The 13,216-nt window shown below is 37.8% G+C and overlaps 1 protein-coding gene across 4 annotated transcripts; it reads left to right on the top strand.

Annotated features, from left to right (window-relative positions):
• LOC124257403 (squalene synthase-like) lies at nucleotides 1-13,216 on the top strand. Of its 4 annotated transcripts, none has more exons than XM_046691450.1 (10): nucleotides 12-235; nucleotides 287-390; nucleotides 6,491-6,588; nucleotides 7,490-7,673; nucleotides 8,204-8,332; nucleotides 9,144-9,335; nucleotides 10,051-10,227; nucleotides 11,086-11,238; nucleotides 11,682-11,893; nucleotides 11,950-13,216. In XM_046691450.1, exons 2-9 carry the CDS (start codon nucleotides 292-294, stop codon nucleotides 11,886-11,888), a joined length of 1,239 nt encoding a protein of 412 aa, XP_046547406.1. In that variant the 5' UTR covers nucleotides 12-235; nucleotides 287-291; the 3' UTR covers nucleotides 11,889-11,893; nucleotides 11,950-13,216. The 4 variants fall into 4 exon arrangements, with proteins under 4 accessions (XP_046547404.1, XP_046547407.1, XP_046547406.1 ...); XM_046691449.1 differs by having other exon boundaries at nucleotides 12-239; nucleotides 291-390; XM_046691448.1 differs by having other exon boundaries at nucleotides 1-390.

The raw sequence follows: 13,216 nt of genomic DNA, 5'->3' as shown, positions 1-13,216 counted from the left end.
TGGTCTCACCAACAACAAACATGGTGCGGAGTGGTGTGATCGAGGATAAATTGTGTCACTTGGGCAATCACCCGAGATCGACTGACCATTGCGGAGGTATTTTTATTAGTTTGTTAAGTTACAGTTTAATTGTCGACGGTTGTTACTGACAAGAGCACGTTGTCACGGACTTTCTGATTGGTATTCTGTTGAAGTTGGCACTTTTTCAACGCACGTGCTGACACTGCCATAGACTCCACAAAGTGTCTGACGAGGGAAATCGACAAATCGCAGTGGAATCCCTCGCTCACGATGGATTTGTTACGCTCAGTGTCCCACCCTGACGAAATTCTGGCATTAGTGCGCTACAAGCTAGGAGACTGTCGGGCAGTCTTGCCACAGTGTGATCCGGTGAGACCGATATCTTCTTGGCACGAATATTAGTTCATGCAGGACTAAAGTAGAGCGGTGTCTGGTATTACCGAACAGCTAACACCAGATCCCGCCTAATTCCTACTGTGTTTCATCACACGTATCAATAATTAATACACACAACGAACCTCTCAATGTGTATCATATTCAGAAGACGAGTAATCCCGTCCAGTAAACCTGTTTCATGCAAATATTTGACACGATCTAATTTTCAGATTTTGCACTCTTGTCGGCTCTGCAATTGCAGGTTTTATATTGCAAGTTTTCATGTCATATCATCCCACACTGGCAGAGAGCTGATATAAGATATTGCGTAATTTAAAATGAAATGGTGAGGACCAGTCTCGCCACCTCTCTTTGTTAAATAACAAGATCCTTACCTTTCTCTCATATACTATCATTTAGAACTGTAAAATGTATCCGTCTGCATGTGAATTCAATACTTTTAATTATTGCTTGAAAGAGTGTCACTGGAAACCTGAACAAGCAGACGATCCATCAAGGGACATAACTCTATTTCATGCCTCTGGGCTGATAGACATTGTTCATGAGATATTAAAGTTGGATACATATTTAAACATGAAGTACATTGCATGCGACATTGTGTGGGTCCCAGCACATGCTGGAATACATCGGAATGAGATTGCAGATAATCTGGCCAAATCCGGGTTACAGTTTCCTGAAGTTGATTTATTTAAATTTCAACCAATCCCTAAAGATTTTGAAACTGTTTTAGCGAAATCTGTTACAAGGAGTTGGCAACAGTTGTGGGATACAGGTACTACCGGCCGACATATGTACAAACTTTGACCATCATTAAAATCTGGTCATAAAATTTGTCGTTGTAAAAGGCGTGATGAGGTTATTCTTTCACGTCTCAGACTTGGACACTGGGCTAAATGCCTACAGGAGTATTATAGATAAGACAGTCTCTTCTAAATGTGGCCATTGCAATTTGGAGACGCCTGAAAATATCGAAAATTATCTAATTACATGCCCTGAGCATAACAACATAAGACATAATCTCAGAAGTGCTGTACTTGAGGTTGATGATGTATTTTCATTAGAGACAGTTTTGGGCCCCAATATCATGTATGGGTCTGTGCAATGGGCAGTTTTAGATTTTGTCTCGTCATCTGGAAAATATGATGTAATCTAGACAGGATCTCAAATGGCTTAGACAGATTTTGTTCTGTGGTTTTAAATCATTTTGACACTGTCATCTGAACCTTCTGCTTTTTTTAATGAATGAGTATTTCATGTTTCAGAAATAGAAGTGATTACTTAAGGTTTTTAATCCATAACACAAAGCAGACGTTATTCGACATACGTATACATCTATCCAGATTAATATTAATAGTGTTGTCGTTTCTTTTATCTTAACTCAACGATTCCTTTTGGCGATGAAATTACCTATGATTGTTTATTAAATCAAGTCAAAGTGTTGTGCGCAAATAGGCCTCTTATTGGCCCACGTCGTCCTAAAACTATAAAGCCAACCAAACCATCTGGGCTGATGCTGACACATTCAAAATGCACTGACAAGCCATATGGATCAGTGGAGTAGGGCATTATTACAGGTCTCAGGGTTTTACCTCAACATACAACACAAATTTCAAGGGTTCTTACAGGAAATATGAGGGTCCCATGAAGTAATGAAATGAAAGGCTCCTGTGTACTGTACTGTAAGACTTGATAATTACCTTAATTATAGGATGTCTAATATTCTTGTTAAAATTGGATCAGTGAACAATATTGTGGGCAGATCAAAGGTAAATCACAAACACTAACATTTAAACTATGTTATGGGCCCCTTGGGTCATGATGATATGAATTTATTCCTACGTCCATTCTGCAAATTTGCACTTTTTGGATGTGCTTGTCCATATCATGCTAAAATCTTGGGTCTCACTCTGGTTATTACTTCACCATTAATATGACTGTCTCAATGGCTCAATGGCAAAGGTAGATATGGATACATATGATTAGAAGTGACCTGTAATGGGATGTCTTCAGATCAATGTTCAGAGATAGCAGGCTTTGATATGAAGCTTTTACTTTTTAAGTGTTGAGCAAGGATTTATCTCAGGCTAATATTTGACCCCACGCCAGCTGTATCAATAAGCAATGAAAACCCATATGGCTTTTTAGAATTGATTTGTATTTCTAAAACTGATAACCAGACCAGGAAAGAAAATTAAAAGGGCTTTATTGCTTGATTTTCCACTTTTAAATAAAATGCAATGTTGAAATCCACAAATTTGAGAAGATGAGAGCTTTAAGAAATCCCAATTTGGAAAAAAAATTATGTTTTCCAAAACTCCCTGCAAAGGTCACTCAGTTTAAAATCACAATTAAATCTGTGAAATGAACAATTCTATGATTTCCTTTGGTCTTATATTCATTATATTTTCATATTGTGAGACACTGTTCAATGCAACAATGGACACTGTTCTATTTATGCAAATGTTCATCATGTTCATCATGCAACCGGTCATGCATATTTTGCCTGGAATGTGTTTTTTGTTATTGTGTGCACAACTACTGTTATTTATGGTCTGGTATGTTTATGATGTTTTTATCTGTCGACTCAAGCATATATTGTCCTGTATGTAATAAAAGTCTGTAATTTAGAAAATATCAATTTGAAACATCCAATATTTGATTCTGTCCAATTTTATCCAAACTATATATTTGGTAATTCATTTTTTAACATTATCCTTCAGAGCTTTTGATCAAGACAGCTTCACCATATTTTCTAAATTCTATTTGCATTATTATAAATAAAGTAGAAATCAGTGCATTTCAAGCTGAAAAACAAACATTAGATTTTACATTTAGTGAATATCTGTACCCCTACCCATCCACATCGCAGGTGTTTTGTTTCTAAGAATTGATTTCAATGTGCATATGAGTCATTCTCAAAATTCATGCATATTCAATTCATGTAGGCAAAAATTGTAAATTTTGTTTTCTTGTTTTACTTTGAAATATTGTTGATTACATTCATAGTATTCTGAATATACAAAACATAAATTATGCAAGCTTAACGATGTTTCATTTTTCATATTTTACCCCTTTTATTAGAAATTTTTTGAAATTGCGTCACTACCGTTAAGAAATTTGTAACGTCATTTTGAAAAGAAAAATTCAAAAGATGATATTTATTTAATTTACATATATATTGAACTATCTAGTTTTACAATATAACATGGCTAATGAGTTTTGAAATTTTATATTTATTGCTTAAAAGGGGCCAACAAGCCACGAAAATTCTTTCATTTCTGATTTGCAAATGTAAAGTAATATGTAGCGAAAAATTCAACATGAGAATATGAATTATATTATTTATGCTTACATGAAGCTCTAGTACCAAACATAGTTGCACTACAAATTCCAGACATAAACAGATAAATCAATTTTAATTAAATTAGGAAAATGATATTGTTATGGCATGGACATTGGAATTAATTGTTACGGGTAGTGACACAATAACGGTAGTGACATTTTTAATAATAGCCAGTTTTATATGTTTACTTTAAAGATAATTTGATGAAATTGGTCAATCAGATATTTAAGAATGTTTGAAGAATATGTAATAGGCAAAGATTTACTGATGAATGTCCCTGTCATGTAAAAAACAGCTAAAGACTGCATGTTACGGCAGTGACATTGTGACGGTATGTAATGTCACTACAGTAACCGCCCTGTGACAGCCATTTTCTTCTTTGTCACAGCCGTTACACTTCCCTGTCCTTACCGTAACAAAAAACTCATACTTATATGCTTATTGATTTTATTAATTTGATACAATTTTTTTATGTTAAATAAGATTCCAAAACATTTAAAAACTTTGAATTGAAAATTTAGATACAAACAACATTAAACTAGAAAAATTTCACTGCCGTCACAAAATCTGTCCTTATCGTAACAAAACCCATGATAACGGCAGTGACCGTTGAAGAAAACTCACTTTGTACTGGTGAAGTAAACTCACTTCGTACTGGTGAAATAAACTCACTTCATACCGGTGAAGTAAACTCACCTCCTACTGTTGCAGTAAACTCACTTCAACACACTTCATACCAGTGAAGTAAACTCACTTTAACACACTTCACTTCATACTTGTGAAGTAAACTCACTTCATACCGGTGAAGTAAACTCACTTCAACACACTTCATACTTGTGAAGTAAACTCACTTCAACACACCTCATACTTGTGAAGTAAACTCACTTCATACCAGTGAAGTAAACTCACTTCGTACCAGTGAAGTAAACTCACTTCAACACACTTCATACTTGTGAAGTAAACTCACTTCAACACACTTTATACTTGTGAAGTAAACTCACTTCATACTTGTGAAGTAAACACACTTCATACCGGTGAAGTAAACTTACTTCATACCAATGAAGTAAACTCACTTCATACCAGTTGAGTAAACTCACTTCATACCAGTGAAGTAAACTCACTTCGTACTAGTGAAGTAAACTCACTTCATACCAGTGAAGTAAACTCACTTTACCAGTGAAGTAAACTCACTTCACTTAAACACTTCATAGTGTGAAGTAAAACTCACTTCTTGTGAAGTAAACTCACTTCAACACACTTCATACTTGTGAAGTAAACTCACTTCAACACACTTTATACTTGTGAAGTAAACTCACTTCATACTTGTGAAGTAAACTCACTTCATACCGGTGAAGTAAACTCACTTCAACACACTTCATACTCATACCAGTGAAGTAAACTCACTTCATACCAGTGAAGTAAACTTACTTCATACCAGTGAAGTAAACTCACTTCATACCACTTCATACCAGTGAAGTAAACTCACTTCATACCTGTGAAGTAAACTCACTTCACTTACGCAGTGAAGTAAACTCACTTCATACCAGTGTAAACCCATGTTGGGATTCAACCCGGTCTTCAACGTGACGAGCCAACGCTTTAACCACAAGGCTACCCCTGTGAAGTAAACTCACTTCACTTCATACCAGTGAAGTAAACTCACTTCAACACACTGGTGAAGTAAACTCACTTCATACCAGTGAAGTAAACTCACTTCATACCAGTGAAGTAAACTCACTTCAACACACTTCTGTGAAGTAAACTCACTTCATACCTGTGAAGCAAACTCACTTCCTAAGTAAACTCACTTCATACCAGTGAAGTAAACTCACTACTCATTTCAGTAAAGTAAACTCATACCAGTGAAGTAAACTCACTTCATACCAGTGAAGTAAACTCACTTCATACCAGTGAAGTAAACTCACTTCATACCAGTGAAGTAAACTCACTTCATACCAGTGAAGTAAACTTAAACTCACTTCATACCAGTGAAGTAAACTCACTTCATACCAGTGAAGTAAACTCACTTCATACCAATGAAGTAAACTCACTTCATACCAGTGGAGTAAACTCACTTCATACCAGTGAAGTAAACTCACTTCGCATTCAGTGAAGTAAAACTCACTTCAAACTCACTTCATACCAGTGAAGTAAACTCACTTCATACCAGTGAAGTAAACTCACTTCATACCAGTGAAGGAAACTCACTTTGTATTGGTGAAGTAAACTCACTTCGTACCAGTGAAGTAAACTCACTTCGTACCAGTGAAGGAAACTCACTTCATACCAATGAAGTAAACTTACTTCATACCGGTGACGTTATCTCACTTCGTGTTGGTGAAGTAAACTCACTTCGTACCAGTGAAGTAAACTCACTTCGTACCAGTGAAGTAAACTCACTTCGTACCAGTGAAGTAAACTCACTTCATACCAGTGAAGGAAACTCACTTCATACTAATGAAGTAAACTTACTTCATACCGGTGACGTTATCTCACTTCGTGTTGGTGAAGTAAACTCACTTCGTACCAGTGAAGTAAACTCACTTCGTACCAGTGAAGTAAACTCACTTCGTACCAGTGAAGTAAACTCACTTCATACCAGTGAAGTATATCAGACATGTTCTGACATGGTAATCAACTAAGTTTTGATTAGGGAGATGCATCACTTCAGGATGTTTAAGGATATAAAATCATACATCAGTCTCTGTATATTTGTATTTTCTGTTGCAGGAGTTGATGAGCCCGACTTTGAGGAAGTGTTATGACTATCTGAGACTGACGAGCCGCAGCTTTGCTGCTGTCATCCAGGCGCTCGATGATGAACTAAGGTACTCAACATACAGAGCTCCAGATAGGGTCATATTTGCATAAATATGCACAATAATATATCATCACACCCAGGTAATTTTACTTCGCTATCAAGTATCATACAGATAGACATGCAATACCTAACCATGTCATGACACTGTAATCAAATATGTACATGAATGGTACAGCAGTGAACAATGTAGAAAAAAAGTCTTGTGTATTATAACTAATACATTTATTACTGTAGTGAACTTATTAATGCAATATTTGACAGTTATGGCATCTCATGGGGAGATGCATATTAGGTCCCCCCAAAATATGTCCATTTCCGGTTGCCCGACTGACCCTATCCTACCTCCCACCCACACACCCCACCCCCACCCTAGAAATAATGACTGGAGTGCATTTCAACTCATCATTATCATCCAAATCAAGTATGCTATTTTCATGGTTTACAGTGTACGTAGGGCTAAAATGATTGCATTGAAGTGGCATAATGGGCTCTCACTGACAAAACCTACAAATTACTAACATGAATAATGGTTTGATATAGAAATCTTTCAATGTTTCATCACAAGGCATTGTAACAGCATAATATGGTATCCTTGAAGTGAAAAAAAGAGAGATAAAATCGACCCACCTAACCTATTTTTAAAAAAGCATGTAGTAGGAAACGAACATATATTTTTGGTGGGGCCTTAGTAACAGAGTTTAAAACAAAACTGTATTTATCAATAAAAAGATTCACCCATGAGTTGAAGAAAAAAATGCATGCTTGTCCCAGTGAAATTTAACTTGTCACAGAGACTTCTATAATCTTAACTTGTACATGATATACCTACTAGCTTGTTTATAAATATGTTACCACCTGTATGGAAGCTGAAACCCAAAAGTCATCTGATCTCTTCTCTTCAACTTCAGGGATTCAGTGTGCATATTTTACCTGGTTCTACGGGCTCTGGACACTGTTGAGGATGACATGACAATACCCAACAAAGTGAAGCTGCCCATCCTCAGGTCCTTCTACAAGAACCTGCTGGACCCCAAGTGGTGCTACACAGAGAGCAAGGAGAAGGACAGGATAGTGCTGGACGACTTCCCAACGGTCAGTACATGCATAGGAGGCTTAATCTGAAAACAGGACTGCACACTTTCAGGTTTTGTTAGGGCATGTCTTGAATCAAAAGGGCCTATAGCATGCTTTACATAATCATAAGGTGCCTTCATGACCCAACATGCTTTCCTTGACACACAGTGTGCTCTCCTGAATGACAGGGGAGTTACGTGAATGCATCCAAATCGTGGGAGCTTTCACCTTATGTGAAGATCTTGCTTAGCATTGGTCCTCAGCTACTCATCCTTGCCGAATAGGGATGAGGTGGTCATGCATGCTGACTTACCTGATGCTTGTCATCATATCCCAGTTGCATAGATCAATGGTCATAATGTCAATCACTGGATTGGCTGGTCCAGACTGTGATCACATTACTTAGATATGTTAAACAATACAAAACATTTCCCTAGTGTAAAATACACTTTCCAAGTGGTGTATTTGCAAGAGATACAGGCAAGATGTGTCACCGATGTATATAAATTTGGTTTGTATATTCAAATTCTGTTCCTATTGTGTTGCAGATATCATATGAATTCCGTCAGCTGTCAGCAGTATCAAGGGAAGTGATTTCAGACATATGTCGGCAGATGGGGGAAGGCATGTGTGTGTACATGGAGAGGAATGTGGAGACTCTAGCAGACTGGGATGAGGTATGTGAAAGCTGTTGGTTATACAGATGCTCAGATCAGAGAGCACCCTCTGGTCCATTTACAAGTCACCTTCCTATAGCTGGAATATATCTGGAATACAACAAATATGCACACACACTGAATTAGTTTGTAGACAAGGAGATTGCATGTACAGTTGTATCATCTGCTGTCTGTCCAACAATCATTATGGTACATATCTCCTAGCAATATTGTCATAATATATGACACATATCTCCTAGCAATATTGTCATAATATATGATACACATCTCCTAGCTATATTGTCATAATATATGATACACATCACAACATGATATATGATACATATCTCCTAGCAATATTGTCATGATATATGATACATATCTCTTAGCAATATTGTCATGATCTATGATACATATCTCCTAGCAATATTGTCATGATATATGATACATATCTCCTAGCAATATTGTCATTATATATGATACATATCTCCTAGCAATATTGTCATGATATATGATACATATCTCCTAGCAATATTGTCATGATATATGATACACATCTAGCAATATTGTCATGATATATGATACATATCTCCTAGCAATATTGTCATGATATGTGATATATATCTCCTAGCAAAATTGTCATGATATATGATACATATCTCCTAGCAATATTGTCATATGATATGTGATACAAATCTCCTATATATTAATCTAATATTGTCATGGTTTATGATTATACATATCTCCAAGCAATATTGTCATGATATATTATATATATCCCATTGCAGTTAGGTCATGATGTCATTGTTGTATCATACACATCTCTTTTCAGTATTGTCACTATGTGGCTGGACTCATTGGAATTGGTCTATCAAAGCTGTTCTCTGCTTCTGGTCTGGAGGGGGAGTTTGTTGGGAAAGACTTGGATTTAGCCAACAGAATGGGTCTCTTCCTTCAGAGGACAAACATCATCCGAGACTACCTGGAGGACAGTGAGGAGGGCCGTGAGTTCTGGCCTAAACAGGTACATGGTGATACCTGTCTTACCCTAAACGCTATGGATTCACCAGTACGGCCCTGTTATTTCTGTGGCTGTATCATGCATGCTGTATATTCAAGTGGAAGGTCGTGGGTTCGATCCCCGACCGCGTCATACCAAAAGACGTTAAAATATGGTACTTGTTGGTCCCTGCCTGGCGCTCGGCATTAATGGGTACAACAAGGACTGGTCGGCTCGGAGTCAGTATAATGTGTCTGAGTGGGGTATTCATGCTTCACTGCGGCATGGTATCTCAGTGGGCTAGCACTTTAAAACCAGCTTCAGTCTGGGGTAGTACAAGCAGCCGCACATACACATACACACGCATGCACGTCGTCATATGAGCGAAATATTCTCAAGCACGACGTTAAACCCAATTTCACCTCACCTCACCTGTATATTCAAGGACCCATCCTTTAGCTCTAGTGACCACCTGCTCAGCTGGCAGAGCAAAGTTGCATGTTTTGTTTTTTTCACTAACAAACAATAACTGCATCTCAAGTGGTTTCTGTCAGAAGTTTGTGGTGAGATTTTCTTTAGGAAATGAATGTAATAGAAACTGACCCATTCAGCCAGTCAGACTGAAAGAATTTCAATGGTCAGTGAACACAAGAATAAATTTGTTATTGCTGAAAGGATTCTGCACGTTCTCACCTAGATTTGCAGCTTGGTGCTGATGATGAATACTTGTATTTTGAAGGTATGGAGCAAGTATGCAAAAAATCTGCGTGACTTTGCTCACCCACATCACAGGGGAGAAGCTGTGAACTGTCTGAATGATCTCATCACCAGGACCTTGGAGCTCATACCTGACTGCATCAAATACATGTCTCGACTACAGAACAAGTCTGTCTTTCAGTTTTGTGCAATCCCACAGGTGAGGCAATATTTCAGGGGTGAGAATCTTTCTAATAATATAACTAAACAGATGATGACTTGATGACTTCCTGCTGCCTTAATGTATGTGGAATAGTGCTGACATCAATGTGCAAAGAAATTCACTCATTCCCTGATATATTAAGTGTCGTTGCACTTGATCAACTGTAGGAAATGTAATAAACAGATAGTTCTTTATGTTATGTTAAAAAATGCTATGTGGTGTTTGTGATTATGCATGCCATGTGTTGTTGATATTGTCAGTACTTGTACCATGTGGTGTTTGTGATTATGCATGCCATGTGTTGTTGATATTGTCAGTACTTGTACCATGTGGTGTTTGTGATTATGCATGCCATGTGTTGTTGATATTGATTCAGTTATATTGTAGTACTTGTACCATGTGGTGATTATGCATGCCATGTGTTGTTGATATGCATGCCATGTTTGTGATTATCGTGCCATGTGTTGTTGTTATTGATATTGTCAGTACTTGTACCATGTGGTGTTTGTGATTATGCATGCCATGTGTTGTTGATATTGTCAGTACTTGTACCATGTGGTGTTTGTGATTATGCATGCCATGTGTTGTTGATATTGTCAGTACTTGTACCATGTGGTGTTTGTGATTATGCATGCCATGTGTTGTTGATATTGTCAGTACTTGTACCATGTGGTGTTTGTGATTATGCATGCCATGTGTTGTTGATATTGTCAGTACTTGTACCATGTGGTGTTTGTGATTATGCATGCCATGTGTTGTTGATATTGTCAGTACTTGTACCATGTGGTGTTTGTGATTATGCATGCCATGTGTTGTTGATATTGTCAGTACTTGTACCATGTGGTGTTTGTACAGGTGATGGCTATTGCTACCCTGGAGCGGTGCTACAGCAATCCCAGCGTGTTTACTGGTGTTGTGAAGATCAGGAAGGGGGAGGCAGTCAAGATGATCATGGGGTCTAGCTCCACAGAGAAAGTCAAAGCCATCATGGTCCACTATACTAACGAGGTAAGAAGAAGCAATTCTTTTGCTTACCTTACCTGAGCTAACTAATCAGCAAAAGGTTTCCAAACAAAATATTGAAAAACACAGGCCTAATGAGGGTAGCACGTTCCTCAAGGGAGTGAGTGAGTTGGGTTTTCGCTGGTTTTAGAAATATTCCAGCAATATCACAGTGGGGGATACCAGAAATGGGCTTCACAAATTTTACCCATGTGGGTAATTGAACCTGGGTCTTTGGAGTTACAAGCGATTGCTTTTACCGCTATGGTACCCCACCACTCCTGCATCAAAGGAGTTTTATAAACTTATGTATGTAATTTTTCTGTCTTCAACGTTTGGACCCCTAGTCTACTTGTTCTGGCCAGTTCCACCTTGTAGTGACATTTACATGTCATTGTTATTTCTTTCATATAAGTCATTAGGGATTTCTTAATTGCTGTCTACTTTAGATTGCAGGTCGCATTCCCGCCAAGGATCCAAATGCAGAGAAAACAAGAAAACTGTGTGAAGATGTCCTGGCCTGCTGCAAGACAAAACATGAATACACCACATCAAGTATCTACCCTCCGCTCTACGTTTCCTGTGCTATGATGCTGGTAGCCATATCCTACAACTACTGGTCCCAGATAGAAGCTGTGTATCACTCAATGACGTAACAGTGTAACAGTGTCTGTGACAGATCCTAACGTGTCTGATAGACACTGTCTATCATTGTGCTGGATAGAGGTGCTCTGTTGTGTGACGCTTCTAGCCATATCCTACAACGTCTGGTCTGATAGACACTGTCTATCATTAGATGACTAAACAACCTTCGATAGAGGTGCTCTGTTGTGTGTCCTGTGCAATGATGCTGCCAACCGTAGCCAGTATTTACTAGTCCAGAGAGATGTCCTCTATAGCCATTTTCCACAACTATTTGTGCAGAGACGGGTCACAAATAACATTTGTCTGTGGAGCAGGAAAGATTTTGTGCAGAGTTCAGTCCCCTGAATGACCTTTTGTCTGCATCACTTTGGGGTTTCGTTCTCACTGTAAGCAGAAATATCTAAATAAATTCTTTTGCTGTCAACAACAAGCCCAACACACCCCTTGGAGCAGACTCTCTCCAGAGGTCAAATATGAATATCAGTCTGTTGCTACTAGACATACTTTATTGTCATGTTTAGAGTGTGTTTACAAAATTCTTGCCTTTTTGGTATATTTGTCTTTGGTCTTCTTCGTAACTACACATGGACTCCTGTAACTATTTATGTATTCAAGGCATCATGGATGGATGATACCCAAGGTGAAGGTCATTGGTTTTTCAAGTCAGTGTCAATTTGTCCGTATTTATGCTTGAATGTTCATTAGGGCAGTGATGATATGTCACATATTAAAGAGATATATACCATCATCAATGTTTGGAATTTCCTGTATTTCCGAACTGATTTGGATCTGATTTAATGAGGTCATGATGATTATAGGTGGTTTTGATTTCATGTGAATTAAATGAAAACTGAGTTGTGTCTGTTACTGTATGTAGTGCAGCTAGATGTCCGGTGTTACATATCAGCATTTGTGTTGCTTACCATTCCATAGTGAGGATCAATGATAATATGTATACACTTGTAGAGTGTGAGAGAGATAGAACCATAGGATCGTTTCTTTTCACCATAGTTATATATAACATGACCAAGTTGAACTGAGTGTTCCAGGGGTTTTATTTCTGGCTGAGGATGTAAAGGTTTTGAAATGAGTCCTTTTGGCTGTTACATGACATCTTGGAGGTCACACAGCACCTAAAGAATCTTTGCTTTCATGTGAAGTCCCAAGGGAGCTCAAGGCATCTGTAATAGGTCTGTTACTTGTCAGTATGGGTCCACTAGATAATTTTAGCGTTCATGTTTACGCACAATTTACCAAGTGGCTGTGTGGTGTATGTATTGTGTGTTTTATCACTATCTGTGATACAAGATATTTTTGCAATAAAATATTATTAAACTGA

This window comes from Haliotis rubra, unplaced genomic scaffold, assembly GCF_003918875.1.
Source record: "Haliotis rubra isolate DU_JTF1 unplaced genomic scaffold, ASM391887v1 Scf66, whole genome shotgun sequence".
Taxonomy (NCBI): Eukaryota; Metazoa; Mollusca; class Gastropoda; order Lepetellida; family Haliotidae; genus Haliotis; species Haliotis rubra.
Note: the sequence above shows the minus strand (reverse complement) of the source record. Positions and strands in the feature narration are given on the sequence as shown.